Genomic DNA, 27,371 nt, shown 5'->3' with positions numbered 1-27,371 from the left:
TTCTGGCAGTATTTTTATATAGCTGATTCATCGACCGCAATGTATGTCCAAAAAGAGGTCTGATTTGCTTTGCTACTGCCTGTGTACACTGATTGCTAAAAGATCAAAAGAAAAAAATTAACTGGATGTCAGAGATGAGATGCTTCTCCATACCAAAAACAGGTTCATGATCTCAACTTATTTATCAAGCTTTTCAACAGTGACCTTCTCAGGAACAATTATTTTTCAACATAATTTTTTTCTTTTCAATCTGCGTAATTTATACTTAATTGCATTTTGCTGAAGTTGTCATTAATTTCTGTATGAACAAAGAAAGAAGAAATAAATCTCCAAATACACACATATATATACACCCACACACATATGTCTATAATATATACACCCATATATAGGTACACACACATGTAATAGCTATGTAAAAGAAATTATTTTCCAGTGTAATAAAACAAATTGTGTACAAAACAAAAGTTAGCTTATGTCAGTCTATCTGTATTTGGAGTAGAGCGGTAAGAGGGTCCATAGGTTTGGCTGATTTCTCAAAAAGGACCTTAACCTACAAAAGGTTATGAATCACTGTTGTTTTGCAGATTGTAGTCTAGTTGGAGAGAAAAGCCATAGTCTCTGTAACTATAATGGGAGGTGTTGAAAGTGCTGAGGGTTGGAGGAAGGACTATAAAGGGCTGTAGGTGTCCTCAGGGGCATGAGCTAGATGGCTTCTAGCTGGCATTTGCCTTATTTGCTGATTGTGCTACTCTAAATACAAAACTGTTAGTGTGAAGGTAACATCAACCTGGGCACATTATATTCTCCGCTCTTCTTAGCTGCGGAACACTTATGAACTGTAGGGAGGATGTGTGTGGAGTTGTCAAGAATGTTGGACTTTGAGCCCAGTATTCACGTGAATTTCATCCCCTGTTTGTTTAGTTTCAGCAGGAAAGAGGTATAGTATGCAGAGTGCATCAACTGCATTTCTGGAAGACGTGCAGATCCTGAATGAGTGAATGATTATGATTATGAATGAAAACAAAGTGGGTGTATGCAGCCTGATTTCTGAACTGGCAGGATGTGCAGTCTTATCAAGTGTTAAACTCATGCATTCATTGACTACCATGGTGTTACGTTGTATACCACGATAGTGAGCTAATTTCTCTACAAGACTCAAAATACAACACCATAGGCATCAAACTTTTATGCATTAATGATTAAATATTTTACTCTACTAAAAGGCTCTAATCTGCTCAAGGTTTTTTGTGGTTTTTTTGGTACAGGTTGGGAATAATGTATATTCATGAATAGATTTTGTTTCTCAGATATCAGAGTTGGAGGTGAGTTTTTTTGGGTGTGAGAGATGTGTTCAGCAATCCTCTCAACAAAATTGCTGTAGGGTTTGTCTCTTTGAAAAGGAGAATGCGCGTTAGGTATCCGTTCCTCTGATATAAATGAAGTCAAATCATTCTCACACCTAAAGTTTCCACCGCATGAAGAAGCTTAACTCTGAGCATTTGCCAAGACTGCATTCAGAGCTGTGTATGTATATTCAATATAAATATATATCAATATTTCATGATCCACAAGCTTAGTAGCAATTTTGTAAAGTGTATGACAAAAGCCACAAATGATCTCTTCTTTTAGAGCAACTGGGAACAACTATTTAGAGCATTTTTTGTTTTAAGTCCAAGGTCTAGCATTTTTAACTGAGTTGACATAAAGAATAGATAGTACAGTTGTTAATATATACTAAATTTGGGGGCTTTTTAAAGACCACCATGAGAAATGTGTTGTGAATTTATTAAGCTTTAACCCCTAGAAGCAAATGTCTATTAGCAGAGAAAATTCTAAAGGGTATCTATTTATTTCTTTGATTTAAAACATTCCTGTGAATAGTAGAATATTTTTATTGTAGCAGATGACATTTTGATTCATATCTGTCTTGCTTCAGTAGCTTCTTTTGTATTTATTTTAACTTGGTGATTTCAGAAGTGGTACGAGCTTTCATATGACCTTTTTCTCTGTGACAGTACTTGGCAACACTGAGAAGTCAGGTCATGACTGTATTAATTACCTTCATTATTTATAAAGTCAGTGCCCTACTTTAGCACTGATTAAAAATGAGCAGCATAATTTTTAAGAATAGTATCCCTAATGAAGTTTCTTTTTATCTTTGAACTTTATACAGTGTGTGCCTGTGTGTATGTGTGTGAACCAATATAAGAATATTGGAATATACATATTTCTTCTCTTAAATCAGATAGTTTGGTTAATATTGTCTAGCTTCTGACTTCTATGAATTTGAAGGCAAGAACGAAATTGGTGTGTTGCAAAATATGTTGTCTTTTATCCTTTTAAGCCTGATACAGATTATAATATTGTCTGATTTGAATGTTCATTGTAAATCTGATCATGTCAGCTCCTGGTTAAAATTGTACTGCGTTTTCAAAGGGCTTTATCCTGATACTAATATTCTTAGCCAGGCATAGAAGCTTGACCCCTATTATACATCTGCAGTCTCATTTCACACCACAGTGAACTTGGCCATCTGCATTCTGTCTCATCAATCTTCTTTCTGTTCGTACAATAAGCCATGAACACTGAAGCCACAAGGCCTTTTGCATATTCTATTCTTTACGCCCAGGGGTGATTGCCAAAATATTTAACCAGCAGTAGGACATGGGCACTGACCAGTCAGAAGTGACATGGGCTAGAGCAGAATTCTGGAAACCCCCTGTTGAGCCAGTCACTAATTTTTAGGTGGTACATCTAGTTGGTGGGGTGGGGTTCTGGGCCAGCCTGGGAGACAGGATGGTTATTTGATAGGAGAGGGTCCAGACAGTGGCTACTCACCAGCCTGTTTACCAACTCAAGGCTTTGTCTATACCTGGAAAATTTCTTCCTTTTCTCACCCTGCAAAACATACACACATCTGATTATGTCATCTCTTCTTTTCTTCCATTTCACTGCAGTTCTTCAGAGGAGCTTCTCCTGACCTTCCTGATGAGGGTTGTTCTCATTGAGATTTTCACTAGAAACTCCTATCCCTTCATTGTCCCTTTCACAGTGGTCAGTTTACATATACTTTGTAAGTAATTGAATCGTATATCACTCCCATTAGTTTGTGTATTCCATGAGGGCAGGGATCGTCAATTATCTGACAACCCCATCTTCATCTTCCTCCAGAATTAAAATTCCAGCACCTAATAGGAGCTTAATAAATATTTATTGAATGAATGAATTTTCAAAAAGACTTTAGGACTTCTTTGAACATACTTAATTACACTTTGCAAATGTAGCTGATATGCGTGTTAGTTGTGGGATGCATTGTTGGGAAGATAACTTTTTTTTTTTAATTTACCATCTACTTAATGCCTTCTTATACATTTTTCTGAAATAATTTTCAAGTGGTGGCTAGATCCCATGCTGTGACTTATCTTTTCTTTCCGTAGAAATGCTTCTCACTCCCTTGATGACCAGTGAAATGGTTTAATCTCCCAAATTGACTTATTCATTTTTCTTAAAGCTCAGCAAGAAAAATTACTTAAAAGCCTAAAATGATGCACAGGGTGTTAGAAACATTGCAGTGGTGGAAAAGCTGTGGTCCTACTTTCAAAGATGTATCAGTCTAGTAATTTTCTCCTTATCCTACTTACAAGTGTTTATAATGTTTTCTTTTCCCGTTGCAGTATTAGAACATAGACCGTATGTTTTGTTCTCTGTATGACACAGAGCAAAGCCTCACACATTTATATGGATGCATTTTAATGATTGTGTTGATGTTACTACAGGATCTTCTGCTAAAGTTTTCCTTTTTTCTTGAAAATTCCAACAACCTGTTCTTTTTAAGTCTATTATTTTGTTATTACCAAATTCTTTCTCAGTCCATTTAATGTATAAACTGGATAGCTTTAACTCCTCAAAGAATGAAATACTAGTTTGATAATGTTTTACTCCTCAAGGCTTTCCTGTGTTTGAGACTTAACTGTTGTCCCCAGACTTTAATATACCTTGCAACTGCTGCCTAGCTTTTTATGAATATGTGACATTTCATGTATCATATTACTGCATTTAATGTTTCCAACGCCTTTTATGAATAATTGTCATTGTATTTTATTTGAAAAGTTCAAAAAATTTTTTTGCTTTTCTACTGTGTATATGTGTGTATGCCATTCTTCTCATGATTTCTGGACTGTGGTTTCCTCACGTGCATCATTAGAAGGAAGTTATGGTGGTTATGGATGTCATATTTAAGTGTAATTTAGAATGATTTAAGTTATTATTCAACTTAGTAATTGAAAATAATTATGGATACAAAATGTCTTACTGACTAATCAGGAAAAAGGAAGGCAGGCTAGGTATCTGAAAGCCTTTGGTCCAAGTGGGGGAAATCAACCACTGGAAAGGCTTGAGAAGTAATTATTGAATGAAGTAGAATGTGTGTCCTTCCTTGTACACTTAAATAATTTCATGATTTTGGCCATAAGTCTCATGGGACTGAATGCTATTGAAAATAGCTTCAGAATGTCTCAGTTTCATATGCACAGTGAGACAGACACCACATGTGACTCTTGCCCTTATCACTTCAGTGCACATCACTTCCACTTGCCACCAAATGCATTCTTTGAATGGACCTAATGGTTTTTTTTTGGTTTTTTTTTTTTTTTTTGCCTCTGAAGCCATTTTGCTGTCCCTATGAGAGGTTAGAAGTGCTGGATCATTAATACTCCCTGCAAATAGCCTCCAAACGATGACTCATGGGAGTTGTATAAATACCCCAGATCCCTTGCCGCTTGGCAAGGATAACTGGACAACTGAAGCATAACTCTGGCATTACTCTGAGGCATACGTTCTACGCAGGCTGGACTTCCAGAGTTTCCCCAAAAGGAATAAGCTGTACTTAGACACAGGGGTTGATGGGTTCATATCTTACCCTTTATTGGCTGCCTTCCTTTCCCTCTCTTACTTCACCAGGTCCTGACTGTTTTTGTCATTCACCTCTCAAGTAAACTGCTTGCACTTGAATTCATTTTGCAGTGTTTGCATCAAGGGGAACCTAAACTAAGACACTTGCAATTTGTAGTAGTGGGGACAGTTAGAAATGGTCACAGATCCCGTGATGGTGCAAGTTGCCAACCTGCAGTCCTTAGAGGAGTCTCTCTCAATCGTATTTCCACCTGTTTCAGATTCCCACGGGCCAAGTCAGAGTTACGCCGAAATCCCGGAATTCTAGCACTTCCACCACTTAACTCCCCTCGCCTTCCCCAAGAATGTATATTATATTGCAAGTGAACAAGAGCAGCATTACTATAGGAATAACTGATTTAATACATTATTTTAAGTATGTGACTTGCAAGATGTCATATTTTCACTCTTGAAATTATTATGTGGAACACACTTAATTCTAATTGAATATATCACATCACATGGCAGGATCCCGTAGTTAAGAACCACTGAGATTTCTCTCGTTTGCTTAGCAACAACTAAGACAGCCCAGTCCATAGCAGCTACTGACTGAGAGATGTACACCTTCTCTGCTAAAATGGCTGACGTTAAAGTCATTCATTTCCCTGTGTGGAACCAGCTGAGTTTTAGCAATGGAAAAAAGTTTCTCTGATTTTAAGTGTGTGCATCCAGCCTACTTGATCATTAACCGTGCAGTTTAGGTAGTTTCAAATGGCCATTGCAAATGACACAGGATATTCACACAATTATTTACTCTCAGCCAGCACATTCAAGTTTATGAAAATTCAGGAAAGCAAAAAAAGTAGTTTCATTTGCAAGATTCTCATACTGAACAATTTTCATCATTAGCATTTTTTTAACTCAACATATGTAATTGAGGGCTTTCTGCAATTGTTTCTGAAAAAACAGGCTTAAAATGAACATTGATAATGTTATTTATAATTTATATGCCTATGAGGGATTCAGAGACTATGAAAAGCAGTGTTTCGAGATATCAAATCTGCTGATGTGACTCTTAGTTTAACCAAAAATATTAGCATGAGAGAAAATGAGAAAAGTTACAACTTCAGGGTAATATTTTACTTGTTGTAATTACTATCTAGCAAAAGTTTCAATACTTAATATACTAATATTTAATATTTTAGTATTGTCAAACATTTCTAATTTTGTGAAGCCCCTCTGTCTGCCTATCAGTTACATAAAGAGTTTTTTAAGTATCTACATATTGCACATCTTTTTTGCACCAAAAAAGATTCATTTCATTTGGGGATTTTGAGTGGTTGAGAGTAGTACAGTTTTATGAAAAGAAGAAAATCTATGTTTTAAAGCAATTCAGTTTTTCAAGTCTGACTTCTTTGTATATTTATTTTACAGATTAAAGGATTCACCTGAAGACATAGCATTCTATTCATCAGAGACTGGACAAGAGTTACTCTTGCTTTTGGCAATTAAAGATGATGTTGTCATGGAAACAGTTGATCCTGCTTTCATTCATTGGCTGCCTAGGAGGTAACAGTAAGCAATATTTTCTAAATTGAAGTTAGAACTATACCTGAGTCATTTGTTAAATAATTTAAAAATGTTGAACTGATCCTCCACAAGTCTTTTTTTTTTTGTCCCAGAAAGGAAATTCTAATTTTCTCTTCTGATAACTGGATTCTCACTGTGCTCCCTAATGTTTGCAGACCATTTTATTTTCATTACAAATATAATGGCATTTAATATCATGGATCTAATAAGAACCTGCTATATAAAAAATAAATAAAATAAAATTCAAATTAAAAAAAAGAATAGATACATGTGTACAAAAAATATTATGGATCTACTGTAGTGTTATGAATATAACAATTAAGCAGAATTTGAGAATGTTAATTCATGACTTTTTTACCAAAATGGCTAAATCTTGTAATCTGTAGTGTAAAGGGAAAATACAGATTTTAAAAAATGTCAGTATTTTCATATCTAATCTTAAAAACAATACTATTTTTCTTTCAGCAAATAACTTATTTAAGGGACCAAAAATAAGGATAGAATTTTTATTTGTTAATTTTGAAAATTCGAAGTTTAGGACAAAACAGAAAGAAAAAGGAATAATTCTCATATTCACCATACAAAAGCAACTCTTAAAAATCATCTGATGCATGTTCATTTTGTTTCATTTTCTTGAACAGTGGAAGAGTAAGACAAGGATTTTTTTAAATGAAGTAACATGTGTGCAATGATTAGTTTTTTGCTTTATTTTATTGTATTTTATTTTTTTATTGGGGTATAGTTGTTTTACAATGTTGTGTTAGTTTCTACTGTACAGCAAAGTGGAGTTTCCTGTGCTGTACAGCAGTTTCTCACTAGTTATCTGTTTTATACATATTAGTGTATATATGTCAATCCCAGGCTCCCAATGCATCCCACCCACCCTTTCCACCATTGGTGTCCATACATTTGTTCTCTACGTCTGTGTCTCTATTTCCGCCTTGCAAACAGGTTCATCTGTACCATTTTTCTAGATTCCACATACATGCGTTAATATACGATATTTGTGTTTCTTTTTCTGACTTACTTCACTCTGTATGACCGTCTCTAGGTCCATCCACATCTCTACAAATGACCCAATTTCGTTCCTTTTTATGGCTGAGTAATATTCCATTGTATATATGGACCGCATCTTCTTTATCCATTTGTCTGTCAGTGGGCATTTAGGTTGCTTCCATGACCTGGTTATTGTAAATAGTGCTGCAGTGAACATTGGGGTGCATGTGTCTTTTTGAATTATGGTTTTCTCTGGGTATATGCCCAGTAGTGGGATTGCTGGGTCATACGGTAATTCTATTTTTAGTTTTTTAAGGAACCTCCATACTATTCTCCATAGTGGCTGTATCATTTTACATTCCCACCAACAGTGCAGGAGGGTTCCCTTTTCTCCACACCTTCTCCAGCATTTATTGTTTGTAGATTTTTTGATGATGGCCATTCCAACCGGTGTGAGGTGATACCTCATTGTAGTTTTGATTTGCATTTCTCTAATAATTAGTGATGTTGAGCATCTTTTCATGTGCCTCTTGACCATCTGTATGTCTTCTTTGGAGAAATGTCTATTTAGGTCTCCTGCCCATTTTTTGATTGGGTTGTTTTTTTGATGTTGAGCTGCATGAGTTGTTTTTATATTTTGGAGATTAATCCTTTGTCAGTTGATTTGTTTGCAAAGTTTTCTTTCTTTTTATTATAAAAACTCTCCAGCACCTAAAGGGTTGAAAGAATAGTACAATAAGTACCTATATATGCACCATTTAGATTTAACTATTGTACCATTTACTGTACTTGTTCTATATATATACATATGTGTGTGTATTTTTCATTCATTGTTTGATTGACTACACCATTTGAAAGTAAGTTACAGAAGTTATTACCTCTCACCTCTAAAAATTTCAGCATCCGTCTCCTGAGAAGAACACCTATCTTCTAGATAAACACAAGTGCTTTATGATACCTAAGGAAAGTAACAAAAAAAAAGTAGCTTGTTATTTTTCTTTTCTAAGAGGAGGAAATTGGTATGGAATGAGGCCAAATGCATTGTCAGGTAAAACATATGTTATTTGAAGACATGTTTATATTGGAGTAAACTTCTAAGCCCTTATGTCAAACTTTAAACATTCTTGAAGTATTTAAATGATATTTAAACCTCCAACTTTTAAAATAAAGTTTTTTTAAACAGGTTTTCCCCTGTGATGCCTCAATTTTGTTTCCTAAAACATTTTCTTTCCTACTACTAATCTAGCACTGAGGAAAAAAGGAGTAATTATTTATAAATTTTTACTGTTTTAAATAGTCTTTGGAGAAAGACCAACACAGATATCAAAATAAATCTTTTTCTTGGCTTATTTTCTTCATTTACAAAATTTTAAATTTGAGTTCTGTTGTACAAGGAGAAAATGAAAGGGAATACACTACAGCAGTATTATTATTCACAATATCAACTTTCATAGAAACAACCTTGAACTTTTACAATTAGTTGGAAACAGGTAGATATACTCAGAAAGTGGAAGTATAGCTAAAGAAAATGAGATCAGTATTTCAAAGGTTAAAAATTTTGAGTTGTAATTTTGCACTGTGTGCAAATTGTATTGCTTGTTTTCAGTATTTTTTAGAAATGTTTTATAGACTTATGAACGAATTTATGGAGAAAGCAGTATCCATTTTACTAAAATATTAAGACATTAAAAAATTTAAAGGTCAACTTGATTTTCTGGGTATGTTGGTAAAAAAGCTATAAAGGTTGGTAAAGGAGAACTGGACTAATTGATATATGATAAATTTTATGTAGGGTATTACTTAGAGAATTGGTAATCTTTATAATTATAGTATGGAGAAGAATTTGTCTCTGACTAATTTTCTAAAGAGTATTGATTGCGTACATTTCTTCATGTACTGAATATTGGTACTCGTTTTGGATTTATATAAAATTTAGATTAAAAAGCCAGCTTGTGAGTGTGATATTCTGTTTACCAATATTGGGTCATTTTTTAAGTATTAGAGTTAAAAATCTGTTCATGAGGTAGGGAAGATCTCTAAATAAATGCCAAGTAAAAACATGTTATGTGAATTCACTTGCGTAGAGTAGAGTTTATCCAAAGACGTAAACTCAATAAATATAGCAAATGCTTGATAATTTGTGTTTTCTATTTTCTCAGATTTAAGCTTTTTTGTTATCCATTATTTTCTGCATTTTTAAAACTGTTTCCTTCTGTTGTTCTGTCTCTGCATGTTTCTCTCTGTAGCAAAGGGGCAAATAGTAATTTTTGGCTGGGAATTTTTCCTAAGGTGAACTTAATCGTGTTTTTCCTCCAAAACACCAGGCTGCATTCATTCTTTTAAAAATATTTATTAAGCATCTATTATGTGCCATACATTGTTTCCAGTGAAGAAAATGGACAGAGATCTGTGTCCCTGTGGGGTTTATATTCCATCATGTTAGGGTAGAAAATGATATTGATTTAGCAGATGCTAGTGCTGTGAAGGAAAAGAGGCAGAATAAGATGAGAGTGTGGGGAGCTGGGAAGTGAGTTACCAGAGGTCATCAGGTCCATCCTCATAGAGAAGGTGACATTTGGGCCAGGACTTTGTGGCAAACGAGTTGACCTCGTGAGTATTTAGGGAAGGGAGCTCCAGGCAGAGTCAGCAATCCATCCAAGTGTTTAATATATGACATGCTGAGTATTTCTAGAAACAGCAGGAAAGTTAGCTTGGTTGGACAAGGAAGAGTTATGGGAAAGAAGTAGTAGGTGAGAGCCAAGAGTTAACGTGGAGATGGATGCAGCAAAAATGAAGGCCTTGTATATCACTGAAAATATTTAGAGCTTTTGCTCTGAATGCCCTCAGGAGCCATAGTGTGGTTTGATTAGAGAAGTGATGTAATCTGACTTTTTCTTTTTTTTTTTTTTTTTAAAGGATCTTGCTGGATGTAATCTGACTTTTTTTTTTTTTTAAGGATCTGGCTGGATGTTGTGTTGTGGATTTATTGTAGAGGTGCAGGTGAGCAAGCAGAGGTGTCAGTGGGAAGTTAATGCCCTAATCAGGCAAGGGTTGCTGATGTCTGACTCCAGGGTGGTTAGCAGGGGCGGTGGTCAAATTTTGGATATAGTTTGAAGGTATATTCATGAGGATTTGTGGATGGAATATATGTGGGATATGAGAGCAAAGAAAGCCTTTATGATAACCTCAAGGCTCTATGTCACCTTGTGCCCACATCAAGAGGTGTACCTTCTGAATGAAATGAAGACCCTGCAAACAAAACAGGGTTGAGAGTTTTCCAAACTAAAGGTCACTACCAAATAGTGGATTAAAAAAATCAATTCTGTGGGTCACATTTAGCATTTTTTATTAGAATAAATAGATTAAAATTAAAGTAAGAATAGAGTATAATATATCAGCATACACTGCCCACTTAGTAAATATTGTCTGTTGAGCACTTCTGGGCATTTGGGACATGGCAGTGAATAAAACAGACAATGTCCCAGTCCTCGTGGAGCTGTCCTTTTAATATTGTGTACTGGGTCTTGATCTTACGTATATTTCTTACTGAGTTGCTATGAAAAATGTTTAAGAGCCAGAGACCTAGTTAGAGAACAGAGAGATAGAGACAAGAAGAGGAAGGAACACTCGGATGAGGAAAACAATAGTGATGACAGGAGAATTAATAATACTAACAATAGTAATTAATGGATGCTCATTCATTGTGTACCAGGCACTGTGGAAAATGCTTTACTTAGGTCATCTAGTTAACAAAAATAAAATGAGATAGATATTATTGCTATTTCGGAGATTAGGGAACAGTCTCTAAGAGTTTAAGTACCTTGCCCAGTCTACATGGTTGTCTCAAGATTTCTGTTTATCTCTGAAATCAGAGTATAGTTCCCTATCACTAGAAGTTACCACTTCAGTAGTTTCTCTTCTGGAATGAAGTCAGAGGTATAGGCCATGGGCTAAAAATCGTCAAGGACCCAAGGAGATTGTTATCTTGCTCCTTAATTACCTATTAGTTCATTGCTTAACTGTATTAGATACTTCACATGTTCACTGTCCTATATGGGAGCCGCTAGCCACATGTGGCAGGTGAAGATTGGAAAGGTACCTAGTCCTAACTGAGATGTGCCCCAATGGAGACTGTAAAATGCAGTAAAAGTGTTTTACAGAATGTAAAACACTTGTAACCAAAAATATTCAGAGTTTAAAAAAATTATTGAAATATCTCAATAATTTTTATTGATTAAATTCTGCACTGATAATAATTTAATTATATTTGGTCAAGCAAAAATATTAAAATTAATTTCACCAGTTTCTTTGAACCTTTTTTAATGTGGTTGCTAGAAATTTTAAAATATGTGTGTGACTTGTGTTATATTTCTATCGGACAGCACTGCCCTAGACATTTATAAAATAGAAACCCAACCATTTTGCAAAGGTTTTCTAATATCTAATACCCAAAAGGGAGCCCAAATCATGGAAGTTAATGGAGACTTTTTGTTTTGGTTTTGTTTTTTGAATTTTTGAATTTTATTTAATTTACATTTTATACAGCAGGTTCTTATTAGTTATCCATTTTATACACATCAGTGTATACATGTCAATCCCAATCTCCCAATTCATCACACCACCACCCCCACCCCCCACTGCTTTCCCCGCTTAGTGTCTATACGTTTGTTCTGTACATTTGTGTCTCATTTTCTGCCCTGCAAACCGGTTCATCTGTACCATTTTTCTAGGTTCCAGTATATGTTTTAATATACGATGTTTGTTTTTCTCTTTTTGACTCACTTCACTCTGTATGACAGTCTCTAGATCCATCCACATCTCTACAAATGACCCAATTTCGTTCCTCTTTATGGCTGAGTAATATTCCATTGTATATATGTACCACATCTTCTTTATCCATTCGTCTGTCGATGGGCATTTAGGTTGTTTCCATGACCTGGCTATTGTAAATAGTGCTGCAATGAATATTGGGGTGCAAGTGTCTTTTTCAATTATGGTTTTTTCTGGATATATGCCCAGTAGTGGGATTGCTGGGTCATATGGTAATTCTATTTTCCGTTTTTTAAGGAACCTCCATACTGTTCTCCATAATGGCTGTATCAATTTACATTCCCACCGAGAGTGCAAGAGGGTTCCCTTTTCTGCACACCCTCTCCAGCATTTGTTGTTTGTAGATTTTCTGATGCTGCCCATTCTAACTGGTATGAGGTGATACCTCATTGTAGTTTTGATTTGCATTTCTCTAATAATTAGTGATGTTGAGCAGCTTTTCATGTGCTTCTTGGCCATCTGTATGTCTTCTTTGGAGAAATGTCTATTTAGGTCTTCTGCCCATTTTTGGATTGGGTTGTTTGTGTTTTTAATATTGAGCTGCATGAGCTGTTTATATATCTTGGAGATTAATCCTTTGTCCGCTGGTTCATTTGCAAATATTTTCTCCCATCTTGAGGGATGTCTTTTCGTCTTGTTTATGGTTTCCTTTGCTGTGCAAAAGCTTTGAAGTTTCATTAGGTCCCATTTGTTTATTTTTGTTTTTATTTCCATTACTCTAGGAGGTGGATCCAAAAAGATCTTGCTGTGATTTATGTCAAAGAGTGTTCTTCCTATGTTTTCCTCTAAGAGTTTTATAGTGTCTGATCTTACATTTAGGTCTGTACTCCACTTTGAGTTTATTTTTGTGTATGGTGTTAGGGAGTGTTCTAATTTCATTCTTTTACATGTAGCTGTCCAGTTTTCCCAGCACCACTTATTGAAGAGACTGTCTTTTCTCCATTTTATATCCTTGCTTCCTTTGTCATAGATTAGTTGACCATAGGTGCATGGGTTTCTCTCTGGGCTCTCTATCTTGTTCCATTGATCTATGTTTCTGTTTTTGTGCCAGTACCATATTGTCTTGATTACTGTAGCTTTGTAGTATACTCTGAAGTCAGGGAGTCTGATTCCTCCAGCTCCGTTTTTTTCCCGCAAGACTGCTTTGGCTATTCGGGGTCTTTTCTGACTCCATACAGATTTTAAGATTTTTTGTTCTAGTCCATAAAAAATGCCATTGGTAATTTGATAGGGATTGCATTGAATCTGTAGATTGCTTTGGGTAGTATAGTCATTTTCACAATATTGATTCTTCCAATCCAAGAACATGGTATATCTCTCCATCTGTTGGTATCATCTTTAATATCTTTCATCAGTGTCTTATAGTTTTCTGCATACAGGTCTTTTGTCTCCCTAGGTAGGTTTATTGCTAGGTATTTTATTCTTTTTGTTGCAATGGTAAATGGGAGTGTTTCCTTAATTTCTCTTACAGATTTTTCATCATTAGTGTATAGGAATGCAAGACATTTCTGTGCATTAATTTTGTATCCTGCAACTTTACGAAATTCATTGATTAGCTCTAGTAGTTTTCTGGTGGCATCTTTAGAATTCTCTCTGTATAGTATCATGTCATCTGCAGACAGTGACAGTTTTACTTCTTTTCCAATTTGTATTCCTTTTATTTCCTTTTCTTCTCTGATTGCTGTGGCTAGGACTTCCAAAACTATGTTGAATAATAGTGGTGAGGGTGGACATCCTTGTCTTGTTCCTGATCTTAGAGGAAATGCTTTCAGTTTTTCAACATTGAGAATGATGTTTGCTGTGGGTTTGTCGTATATGGCCTTTATTATATTGAGGTAGTTTCCCTCTATGCCCACTTTCTGGAGAGTTTTTATCATAAATGGGTGTTGAATTTTCTTAAAAGCTTTTTCTGCATCTATTGAGATGATCATATGGTTTTTATTCTTCAATTTGTTCATATGGTGAATCACATTGATTGATTTGCATATATTGAAGAATCCTTGCATCCCTGGGATAAATCCCACTTGATCATGGTGTATGATCCTTTTAATGTGTTGTTGGATTCTGTTTGCTAGTATTTTGTTGAGGATTTTTGCATCTGTATTCATCAGTGATATTGGTCTGTACTTTTCTTTTCTTGTAGTATCTTTGTCTGGTTTTGGTGTCAGGGTGATGGTGGCCTCATAGAATGAGTTTGGGAGTGTTCCTTCCTCTGCAACTTTTTGGAAGAGTTTGAGAAGGATGGGTGTTAGCTCTTCTCTAAATGTTTGATAGAATTCGCCTGTGAAGCCATCTGGTCCTGGACTTTTGTTTGTTGGAAGACCTTTAATCACAGTTTCAATTTCATTACTTGTGATTGGTCTGTTCATATTTTCTATTTCTTCCTGGTTCAATCTTGGAAGGTTATACCTTTCTAAGAATTTGTCCATTTCTTCCAGGTTCTCCATTTTATTGGCACAGAGTTGCTTGTAGTAGTCTCTTCGGAGGCTTTGTATTTCTGCGGTGTGTGTTGTAACTTCTCCTTTTTCATGTCTAATTTTATTGATTTGAGTCCTCTCCCTCTTTTTCTTGATGAGTCTGGCTACTGGTTTATCAATTTTGTTTATCTTCTCAAAGAACCAGCTTTTAGTTTTATTGATCTTTGCTATTGTTTTCTTTGTTTCTATTTCATTTATTTCTGCTCTGATCTTTATGATTTCTTTCCTTCTGCCAACTTTGGGTTTTGTTTGTTCTTCTTTCTCTAGTTCCTTTAGGTGTAAGGTTAGATTGTTTACTTGAGATTTTTCTTGTTTCTTGAGGTAGGCTTCTATAGCTATAAACTTCCCTCTTAGAACTGCTTTTGCTGCATCCCATAGGTTTTGGCTCGTCGTGTTTTCATTGTCATTTGTCTCTAGGTATTTTTTGATTTCCTCTTTGATTTCTTCAGTGATCTCTCGGTTATTTAGTAATGTATTGTTTAGCCTCCATGTGTTTGTGTTTTTTACGTTTTTTTCCCCTGTAATTCATTTCTAATCTCATAGCGTTGTGGTCAGAAAAGATGCTTGATATGATTTCAATTTTCTTAAATTTACTGAGGCTTGATTTGTGACCCAAGATGTGATCTATCCTAGAGAATGTTCCATGTGCACTTGAGAAGAAAGTGTAATCTGCTCTTTTTGGATGGAATGTCCTATAAATATCAATTAAATATATCTGGTCTGTTGTGTCATTTAACGTTTGTCTTTCCTTATTAATTTTCTGTTTGGATGATCTGTCCATTGGTGTAAGTGAGGTGTTAAAGTCTCCCACTATTATTGTGTTACTGTCGATTTCCTCTTTTATAGCTGTTAGCAGTTGCCTTATGTATTGAGGTGCTCCTATGTTGGGTGCATATATATTTATAATTGTTATATCTTCTTCTTGGATTGATCCTTTGATCATTATGTAGTGTCCTTCCTTATCTCTTGTAACATTCTTAATTTCATGTCTATTTTATCTGATATGAGTATTGCTTCTCCAGCTTTCTTTTGATTTCCATTTACATGGAATATCTTTTTCCATCCCCCTCACTTTCAGTCTGTATGTGTCCCTAGGTCTGAAGTGGGTCTCTTGTAGACAGCATATATATGGGTCTTGTTTTTGTATTCATTCAGCAAGCCTGTGTCGTTTGGTTGGAGCATTTAATCCATTCACGTTTAAGGTAATTATCGATATGTATGTTCCTATGACCATTTTCTTAATTACTTTGGGTTTGTTTTTTAGGTCCTTTTCTTCTCTTGTGTTTCCCACTTAGAGAAATTCCTTTAGAATTTGTTGTAGAGCTGGTTTGGTGGTGCTAAATTCTCTTAGGTTTTGCTTGTCTTTAAAGCTTTTGATTTCTCCATCGAATCTGAATGAGATCCTTGCTGGGTAGAGTAATCTTGGTTGTAGGTTCTTCCCTTTCATCACTTTAAGTATATCACGCCACTCCCTTCTGACTTGTAAAGTTTCTGCTGAGAAATCAGCTGTTAACCTTATGGGGGTTCCCTTGTATGTTATTTGTCATTTTTCCCTTGCTGCTTTCAATGATTTTTCTTTGTCTTTAATTTTTGCCAATTTGATTACTATGTGTCTTGACGTGTTTCTCCTTGGGTTTATCCTGTATGGGACTCTCTGTGCTTCCTGGACTTGGGTGGCTATTTCCTTTCCCATGTTAGGGAAGTTTTTGACTGTAACCTCTTCAATATTTTCTCGGGTCCTTTCTCTCTCTCTTCTCCTTCTGGGACCCCTATAATGCGAATGTTGTTGCGTTTAATGTTGTCCCAGAGGTCTCTTAGGCTGTCCTCATTTCTTTTCATTCTTTTTTCTTTATTGTGTTCTGCAGCAGTGAATTCCACCATTCTGTCTTCCAGGTCACTTATCCGTTCTTCTGCCTCAGTTATTCTACTGTTGATTCCTTCTAGTGTAGTTTTCATTTCAATTATTGTATTGTTCATCTCTGTTCTTTAATTCTTCTAGGTCTTTGTTAAACATTTCTTGCATCTTCTCAATCTTTACCTCCATTCTTTTTCTGAGGTCCTGGATCATCTTCACTATCATTATTCTGAATTCTTTTTCTGGAAGGTTGCCTATCTCCACTTCATTTAGTTGTTTTTCTGGGGTTTTATCTTGTTCCTTCATCTTGTACGTAGCCCTCTGCCTTTTCATCTTGTCTGTCTTTCTGTGAATGTGGTTTCTGTTCCACAGGCTGCAGGATTGTAGTTCTTCTTGCTTCTGCTGTGTGCCCTCTGGTGGATGAGGCTCTCTAAGAGGCTTGTGTAAATTTCCTGTTGGGAGGGACTGGTGGTGGGTAGAGCTGACTGTTGCTCTGGTGGGCAGAGCTCAGTAAAACTTTGATCTGCTTGACTGTTGATGGGTGAGGCTGGGTTCCCTCCCTGTTCGTTGTTTGGCGTGAGGCAACCCAACACACTGGAGCCTACCTGGGCTCTTTGGTGGGGCTAATGACAGACTCTCGGAGGGCTCAAGCCAAGGAGTACTTCCCAGAACTTCTACTGCCAGTGTCCTTGTCCTCACAGTGAGACGGAGGCACCCGCTAATGGGGACTTTCTGATTTCCCATGAAAAGTTGTGTCTCCTGAGTGTGTATTAGCAGCAAATACTGAATCCCTTGTCAGATGAGTTCTGATTTCAGGTGTCAGTACTTGGTGAATGTAGGCAAATCCTTAATCAATGCATGTGGAAATTCTAAACTTTGCAGAGACTATTCTGTTTTTACTTTTAATCTTTTAGTGGGACTACTAACAAGGCAAATAAAAGTCTTTTGGTAAGGGAAGCTTCCTTGGATAACTGAAATCATTGTTGATGCCTAGTTTAAAACACCATCATGGAAAATACCATATTTCTGTAAAAGTTCTAGTGTTCTTATTTCATCAAATTATTCTCTTAAAATTGTAGTGAACAATCAACACATTGCAATCTATTATTATTTTGGTAAGCTGGAAATTACTTGTGAAAATAAGTAGCCATTAATCCAAAAGGGAAGATGATTTTTAGTTGTGTTTAACTTTCTTGTAGTGGATATTGTGTTGGTATCTCCGATATCTACTGTTTTCTGCAATGATGAAACAGCCCTGAGGCCTGGAAGAGATTGACTCCATGCAGAGATCCAGATATGGACCCATCTGATTTGCCCCAATGATTGGCTTAAGCCATTGAGCTCATGGGATTTTTAAATTTTTTTGGCCATAAAGTTTGATTGATTCAAGGACTTTTTGTTCAAACTTTGTGGGAAGTGCCCTTTCTCCTAGTGTATCTGAATGAGGAATCCGAACACCCTGCTTTCTGTAGGTGGCTAACCTATAATCACCTGGGAAGCCAGCCTGAGGGAAAAGCTGATTCTTTTTTTTTTTTTTTTTTTTTTTCCACACACACACACACTGTATTTTATTTTTACAAGAGATAAATAGACTGACACCAAGCATTGTACATGGATGACCACAACAAAAGCAACAATGATTGCAATTACCAAACATGAAACACACTCATACTATGTCATAATATTGCCATTCAGTCCAGTAATCCTCCACTGTAACAGCTCCTTTACTTTGCAGTGAAAATTGATTTGTATATTCCCTGCCTCTGAAAAGCTGATTCTTGCATTGAGATCAGAGAAATCAGAAGACACCAGGTCCTTGATGAAATCATGTTGACATGTCCCCCCCACCCCCCCTTCTGGCTTAAACATCATCAAAAGTGGTAAATGCCCCACCTGTAGCCCCTATGACCTGGCATAACCCTATTCCACAGAGCTGCATTAACCTGTGAAATTTATGCTTGCCTCTTTCAGGAGTTACCAAGGCAGTAAAGGCTTGTGTCCACTCATAGGTATCCCTAAATATAGTATAACTGAGACTATGAGACCATACCTTTACGAGATGATTTAGATCACCTAGATTAAATCATTTTTAAAAAATTGTTGATATTATAAATAAGGATAAAATGCGTGATCATCAAGCATGAGCCTTGGCTTCCTTTAACAGTGTAGTGTATAATGGACAATATATACAAACAAAATACACATGTTTGGGCTGCATTTGCAAATCATAAACTCTGCTTGTTTTAAAGCCAATAGTTTGTGTGCAAATACAAACCGAGCCTACTGGTACACATCTTTGCGTGCCCTTAATCATAGATTCCATGCTGTTCTTTGTCATCTTAATGTGAAAATCTTTCTGTGCTAATCTGTCATACAAATAGTGATTAAGGAAAGCTTTGGAAGCAAAATAAACTTTCCAAGTTCTCCCTGAGATAATTGGGGGATATTTTTCAATTGGTTCTAATACCGCCACCCTGTAATCACTGAGAAAATGAGTTTGTGGCATTGGATGTGGCACTTCAAGTAAACTGTTGTCATAAGCCCAAATGACTGTCATTTTTTTCTGTAGTATTTATTTGTGTGCAGTGTAATATAATTTGATAGCATTGATACTGGTGAAATGGAGATGTCGCTGATCTCTGCTTATAAATCTTGACATCCTCCGTGTTTTCACCAGTAAACTTACTTCAGATAATTCCCTCAATTGCCTAAATCTTGAATTGCTTTTCATTTATCCTGTTTAAATCTTGACGGCTTATCAGAGTATGCATGTGAAAATCAGGGGGGAAAAAAGCAAGCATTGTTGGTGTGTTTTGTTCCTATAACCTTGATCTCCGCCTATTGGATTTTTGTAAGCTTCGTGGTGCCTAAGAAGGCTTTGGAATAATGGGTATTTGAAATGCTATTAGAGTTCAACAAACACATAAGCTTAAATAAAACCCACAATTTTATTTAGCTCTTAAAGTAGCTATTGTCTCAAAAGTATCTGTTGGTTGGTTCACTGACTCCTGCAAATAAAGTGCTCATTCAAACCAATTTAATTGAGTATTGCCTAAGTGTTAAACAGTCTTAAAGTACTCATCATATGAAAGTGTTTTTAAGTACCCCTGTGCAAATTATGTCTTTCTATGAATTGTATTAGCAGAGCTAAATGGATTTGGGTTCCTGGTATGTAAGGGTGCATTCTTAAGTATTAACTCATGAATAATGGTGAACTTTGAGTATAACATACTCACACATATGTATGCATTTATACAAGCCACAACAAAAGGAATCTTGATTCTAGTCAGTTAACACATTTTTTGCAAAGGGAAGGCAGTGGTTATGCTGTTACACTAAATTACTCTTCCTCTTCATTGTTCCGTATTCTCACCCCATCCCTATTCCCACTTCCAGTACACCTTTCCATAGGCAGGTCCTGTCTTTATTATCTCTCATCTCAACTATTGCCCTGGCGTTGCTCCTCATCTTTCTGCCTGCTTTTCCTTCCTTTCTGCAGTGCATCTCATACATTGCGACCGGAGTTGCCATTTGGCAGGCAGTTACTGAGTGTCTGCTTTGTGTGAGGCGTTGTGGTAAGTGCTGTGGAGGAGTCCAAGGTGAATCATTCGGTTGCTGTCTGTCTAGGAAGGAAAGAAGGCACATGCAAACAATGAGAGGAGAAAAAAATGCTAAGATTTAGGATCCTATTTAAGAAAAATACTAAAAACCTGGCATGGAAGCTCTAAGAAGACAGATCTTATAGAAAGGAAGGAAGAAAAAATATTTATGGAGAGATCAGCATTTGAGCTGGGTCTTAATATAATAATAATTAGAGTGAAAATGTAGTGAGTGCTTGCTTTGTACCAAGCACTGAGCAAAGGGCCTTGCCTGAGTTATATCCTCTGAACCTTGTGCTATTGTGATCCCTATTTTGTAAATGAGGGCCTGAGGTTCTGAGAAGTTAAGATATTTCCTAAAATTCACGTAGTTAATAAGGGAAGTCAAAGAGTAATCTATAAGACAGCTTCATTCCATAGCCCATGGATATAACCATTATGTTAAAACTGGACATAATCTAAGAGAACAAGGCAGTGTCTTAGTCTGCTCAGATTGCTATAACAAAATACCATAGCTTGAGTGGCTTAAACAGAAATTTATTTCTCATAACCCTTGAGGGTGAGAAGTCCAAGATCATGGTGCCGGCTGATCACTTCCTCACAGGACACTCTTCATGGTTTGCATTTGGCTCTCTTCTTGCTGTATCCTCACAAGGCAGGGAGAGACAAAGAGCAAGCTCTATGGTCTCTTCTTATAAGGGCACTAATCCTATTATGAGGACCCCATCCTCATGACTTCATTTAATCCTAATTTCCTCTCAAGGGCCTTTCCTCCTAATGTCACCACTCTGGGGTTGGGGCTTTAACATATGAACTTTGGGGAGGACACAAACATTCAGGCAGAAGAAAATCATTCAAGGTTAGAGCAAAGTGTAAAATAGAGTTGGCTCCTAGTTATATGTATTTGTGGCAAGCATGCAGTAGCTTTGTTAATAATGACGATCAATGTATATTGGAACTGTATTGCATGTCAACCCCAGCTTAAGCAATCTGTTTGTGTTAATTAATTTCATTTAATTCTCCTAATAACTTTATTTTTGTTACTTTACATGAGGAAACTGAGGTACAGAGAGATTATTACTTTGCTTAAAGTCACATGCAGTTAAGTGGAGCCAGGTTTCAAACACAGACTATGTTTCTCTAGATCTGCACTGCCCAGTGTGTTTGGTACTAGCCACATGGGCCTGTTGATCTCTTGAAGCATGGCTAATCCAAATTGAGAGTTGTCATAAGTGTAAAATACACACTGGATTTCAAAGACATATTATGAAAAAAGGATAGAAAACATTCCATTAGCAGTTATATTGATTGCATATTAAATTGATAATATTTTGATATATTGGGATATATACAATATACAAATAAATTAATTTCACCTGTTTCATTTTCCTCTCTTATTACTAGAAAATGTAAACTTATATATGTGTTACGTATCTTTCTTTTTTGGTGATAAAATTTAAGTTCTACTCTCTCAGCAAATTTCCCTTATAGAATACAGTGTTATAAACTATAGTTATACTTCCATTGGAAATTATAAATCTACATTCTGCCCATCACACACTTGGAGAGAAGAGGTAGAGGAAGGCTAGATAAAAAATGTTGGGCCTAGAGATTGCTAAGTCAGGAATGTTGGCATCTTAGCTTTGCTATATACAGACCTTTGCCCCAATAGGATGTTTGTAGGATACATTGGAAGGAAGAAAAACTAAAAGAAAGAAGGCCTGCTTGGAAGTTACTGTCAAGTGAGGGATAACTTATGCCCAGACTAGGGCAGGTGGAGTCAAAAAGATAAGATCGGAGATGAGACAAATTACAGAGTCACAACTGAAAGGATGTGATGGACAATTGGATGGTTGTGCCTGGTGAGGGAGAAGAGATTGTTGAAGGGGACTTTGAGGTTTTGAAGTTGAGTGGGGAGATAATGAGAAAATTAACAGAAATAAGAAACACAGAAGGAGGAAGGGATTTGGATGTGTCTTGGGCATGTTGAGTTTGGAGGTGCTTGAAGAGTGTCTGGGTGATATGAGCTGGAAGTCTGTTGAAACCAAAAGATTAAAACCCAGTTTATGTGTGTGTGTGCATGTGTGTGTGTGTGTGTGCGTGGCTGGGGTATCAGAGCAGGAGATCAAGATCAAGGGGAGGTGTCTTCATAGTGATACCAGGAAGAAATATTTGGTAAGAAAGAAAGGAAATACATTGATAACAGTAATCTTTGGTGAAACTGGGTTGTATTTATGCTCATACACATACATATGCTTTTGTACACATGCTTCTGTATTGCAGACTTTGCTCACATTGTCAGTGAGAACAGTACAGTTCAGAGTGTTTGAGGCCCTCTCTCACACACAGCCCGTAATGAGTTACTGGTCCAGTGCTGTCTTGTTCTAGATTGCCTGAGTTTCTGTCTGTGGAGCTTTCGGCTGCACTAAGCCTTTTCTGAGTGTGGTGTGTTGTAGATCCTCCTACAGCAAAGAACCAAATGGTTCCTCTGTGGTGCCGGGTAAGGGAGAGTGTTGATACTTTTCAGTGTTTGGGAGGCAGGTGTGTGTGTGTGTGTGTGTGTGTGTGTGTGTGTGTGTGTGTGTGTGTGCGCACAACAGACTAGGTGTGCACTGGAAGGAGTTGTGTATTGCAAACATTTTAATGCATTTTCAGCATCTTCTACCTGCTCTCCAGGTGAATAGGCTCAAGTGAATGGACAGAAAGTGTTGCCCCAGGGAGGCTGGGGTACCAAAAGGAAAATGGTGCCTATGAGGTAGATAGAGCTGCTCCGAAGTCAAAAAGTGGGAGGCTTAGTTGGTGTTAACTGGCTCAGGATTGCCTTGGTGGGCCAGGTGGCTGAGGGACTCATTGCCATTCATGATACAATTCTAGCCCTGGCCTCTGTGTTTATCTCCTTTGTCTTTCCCTCTTGAGGACGGTCATGTGCTTTTCTGGAATGAATTGTGGACACACACTAATGTGTATCGCTTCAAGTGACTCTGCTGATTCATCCAGCCCACTGCTGAGTGTTTGGAAATGCTCACCAGTGTGGAAATCAGCCGTTTCCTCACTAATACCGGCTGTCATTCGGTGCCTCTGAGCTTACATAAAAATAATGCCCATCATTGCTTGGCTGTCCTCCGTGGTAGGCAGTGTGCAAGGTGTTTTACTGTGTTTTTCTGTAATTCTCATGTCATCTGTGTGGTGTCCAACTCTTACTTTTTATCTTTTGTTTTCTCTCAGTTTTAAAACTTTTTTTTTTTTTTCTTAATATATCATTCGGATCCTGTGACAGTGAAAAAGCCTGAGGGGTATTCCATGGCGATCCCTTTCCCCACTTTCTAGTATCACCTGCCATCGGCCGTTCATCTTTTCCAAACCTCACCTGCACCCAAACCCTCTTCCCATTTCCATAAATTCATAGCTTGGATGTAACAAAATGTCCATAAACAGGCACCGTTTTTGCATCCATATTACTTTCAAAGGAAAATTCTTACTCAAAAACTGCTGCATATTTTAATTGGGGAACTGGCAGGGCTCCTTAATCCCGTTTTGTTGGTGAACCCTAAGGGTGCCCTGTCGCTTTTTCCTCCCCACCCATGAGACATGAAGATACAATTTATGTTCACTTCTGCATCTTACTTACTTTGATCATTAGTCCACACTTTAAGTTTGAGACAATGTCAAGTGACAGAACTTTGTGATTAGATATGCAACACTGGATGCTATTTTAGATAAAGATATTTTTAAATTTAAAATTATCTTATGTGGTAGGGAACAATCAAATTATGGATGCATCTTTACATATAAGTTTCTCTGTGTATAATTTGAAGAAACTATAGGAGACGATAGTCATTTTATCTGTTCTGATACAGCTTTCCGTAAGCTTAAAGTAGTATCACATTATTGAACAGCTTTTTATTTGCCAGCTGTGGCAAGGAGAGAGGCTTAGCCATTTTTCTGTGGTGGGTAATTGTCCAGTGACTGCCAGTTTTCTTTTGTTTTTACAGAAGGCTAGCTAACAATGCCCACGAGGAGCACCACATTTATTTCTTTGAAGGGTGTCAGTGAAAGTGAGAAGGTAAATGACATCTATAAATGGCTGAAACGTTAGAATTTATTTGTCCCTCAGTAGATAAATATATAAATGAAAATTATTCAACATCCTTTTTTATTTATTATTTCTTTTATCTTTCAAATCAATGACACAATCATTGGAGCCTGAAATAACTGCCGTTGGATTACAAATGCAATCGTGCAGTTTTGGGTCAGTGCGATACTACTACTTACAAAATTCCATGTTAGATGGTTAAGATTAAAATATTGCTGATAATAAAATGTTTGCTCAACATTCTATTCATTTTGAAAAGCATCTGTTGAGTGTGAAACACTGCTTTTTGGTCACACTACATTTTGGGTATTTATTGCTTAAAAAGAAGGAAAAACAACAAACTCGATATTGGCAAAAAAAAGAAAAGACAGAAAACTCCTGCACCCCTCCCTGGCTACCTAGATTTACCAATGTGCTTCCTCTTCCAGCTTCTGCCTGGCAGCTGAGGAATTAAGCTCTTATCTTGGTATTTGACTTACTGCTTTCTCTTTATACCACCCGAGTTTACTTTTCTTATTTATGACACTGCTGGAGACAAAGATAATATTCCCACCTGTCACTTAAACAGGAGGCAATTTGTTCCTTTTAACTAAAAGGACAGTTAAAAAACAAAAAAAAAGGAGGACTGTCTCAGGTAGACCTGAGCCCCAGCTTGTGATAAGTGACCTTGGGAGACTATTTCAAGGAAGAAGTGGCTCTTTTCTTCGTCTTATTGCATAGTCACTGAAGGCCCATCATCTGTGGAAGGTAGTCAAGAAAGAAAACTTAAGGCATGGTGTGTGATGGTGTGAGATGGTGTAGTGATTCATGAATTCACATCCTCTAAACCTGTGACTCCATTCACTTTTTTTTGCGTGGACACCTTTATGGTGTCTTGTTGACCCTCAAGAGTGGGATTTGTAGGCTGCCGTTTTGAGTGGCTCTGGTGACTAATTCATTGTTAATTCCAAGCATGTGAACATTCTTTGCTCCTCTAATCCTACAAGCAAGGAGGGGTGGTGAAGGCTGCTATTGACTGGACTTAATGCATCCTGGCAATGCTGGGATCAGTTGCTGCCGTTGTGACGTTGATTGGTTTTGCCCCTGGACATGGGACACTGGTAAGTTTCACAGTTATTCAGAGAACACCTGAATACTGGGAATAGCATTTCCCTGTTCTACCTTGTTCATTGCGACATCATACACTCTCTTGTTCTGTACAACATAAAGGGCAATCTGATGTGCCACCCAGGGAGGTTTACGGACAGATGGCAATATGTGTGTTTTTTTTGTGTTTTTATACTAGCCTTAAGTTTTTGTAGCAGGGCTCCTGGAATTTTAGCCTCCAAATGAGATTTTCATTACTGGGGGTTCTTTCATAGCATTTTTAAATACTTTGATTTTTTGACTGTCTAGGAAAACAGAGCTTTTCATTCTGATCCCATGAGTATGCATGTGTGTGTGCACACTCTTGCACATGATATTTAAACTCAAACATATGTACAAGAAATATATAAAAGTAGTCATATGCAGAGCATGATTATGTAGGTAGTTATGAAGTGTTGGCTGTTGAACAGTGTGCTGCATGGGTTTCTGAGTGACCATCCATCTTTTAGTTAAGATATAATATTTACTGCAGCATATGCAGTGCCCAACATGCCTTTTTTATGTGCTTGATTACACAGCAGAGTAAAATGAGAATCCTCAGTGCCGTGGCAATTATTCCTATTACGGGAGAAGAGAGAAAATAAACATTCAGCTTACAGCAGTATAAGAGAATCTCATGTTTTTTTCTGCTTCATGGGGTTTTTGAAAGCTGTTTGCTGTGATTTTGTTGAGTTTTCCATTGATACTGCTTTGGTGAGTAATTATTTGGAAACAGAGTGGAGAGTAAATACTTGTTGGAGAATCGTCTCTCAGTGAGAACTGGTGCCGTGGGTGTTATTAAGATTCCTTTTTTAAAAAATATTTTGAAGTTATCACCCTCCACTGATTAATAGGCACCTTTTGTCTTAGGCATAATACTTGCAATTATTTGCTCAAACCAGATAAGAGAACACAGGTGCCAGTGTTCACAACCACCATGAAGATAAGGACAATTCTATCCTGTTTTTCATGCCATGTAGGTATGAGACTCTAATGAATTAAGTCATTTATCAGACCACAGTGTCATAAGTTACTAGTCCTCAGTCGGAGGTAATTAAAAGTTTTATTTGAGGGCTAAGCAAAAATAGGCAATAGCAATACCATTTATGGCAGTGCTGCTGTATTAAATTTTTTTGCTTATCCTTGCAACAAAAGCCCTATAATATTGGTATCATTCCTGCGTAACAGTAGAGAACTCAGGGGCTCTGAGAGCTTAAGTGACTTGCCTAAAGCTAGATGGAAGTATTAGGGAAAAAAATCTTGTTTATCCCAAGGCAAAGTCGCTGTTCTGCTAATAGACATGGTCCTTCCTAAAGCAGTGGTCGGCACACATTTTTGTACAATATTCAGATAGTAACTATTTTTGGCTTTGTGGCCCATATGGTCTCTGTCATAACTACCCATCTCTGCTACTGTAATGTGAAAGCAGCCATAGACAATACATAAACGAGTGGGCATGGTTGTGTTCCAATGAAACTGTTTATGGACACTGAAATTTGAATTTCATATAATTTTCATGTGTCGTGGAATATTATATTTTTGAATAAGGTGTCATAAAAAAACAGATGGCAGTTGAGTTTGGCCCGTGGCCCATAGTTTTCTGACCCCTGTCCTAAAGCATAAATACATGTTTTTTAAGATCATTTTTTGTCAAGCACTTACTGTACTATCGTGGGCAAAGTATTTTGCCGTAAGGCAATAAAAAGTCATAGGTTGGGGAAAAAGGAGGAAACCTGCACACAAATTAGTAAAATATAGAGGCTTGAGAGAGGTATAATCCAACTGAATTTCTGATAAAGTGGGATTAATTTTGGCTGGACTATCAAAAGAGACTCTGTGTCTTGAATGATAGACTGGGGAAGCATTCCAGGCAGAAGAATGGTATCAATCAGTTCAAGACAACTTATTTGGTA

General features: G+C 36.9%; 1 protein-coding gene across 1 annotated transcript in view; it reads left to right on the top strand.

The window, feature by feature from the left end:
* CNTN3 (contactin 3) overlaps positions 1 to 27,371 on the top strand; it is a 325,704-nt gene that overhangs the window by 78,038 nt on the left and 220,295 nt on the right. The window contains exon 2 of the mRNA XM_082412129.1: positions 6,328 to 6,462. Within this exon, the coding sequence (XP_082268255.1) occupies positions 6,408 to 6,462 (55 nt within the window). The 5' untranslated portion in view covers positions 6,328 to 6,407. The remainder of the gene's footprint in view (positions 1 to 6,327; positions 6,463 to 27,371) is intronic.

Source organism: Balaenoptera physalus (genome assembly GCF_965194825.1).
Source record: "Balaenoptera physalus genome assembly, chromosome: 11".
Taxonomy (NCBI): domain Eukaryota; kingdom Metazoa; phylum Chordata; class Mammalia; order Artiodactyla; family Balaenopteridae; genus Balaenoptera; species Balaenoptera physalus.
The sequence above is the reverse complement of the archived record's forward strand: the minus strand, read 5'-3'. Positions and strand labels throughout refer to the sequence as shown.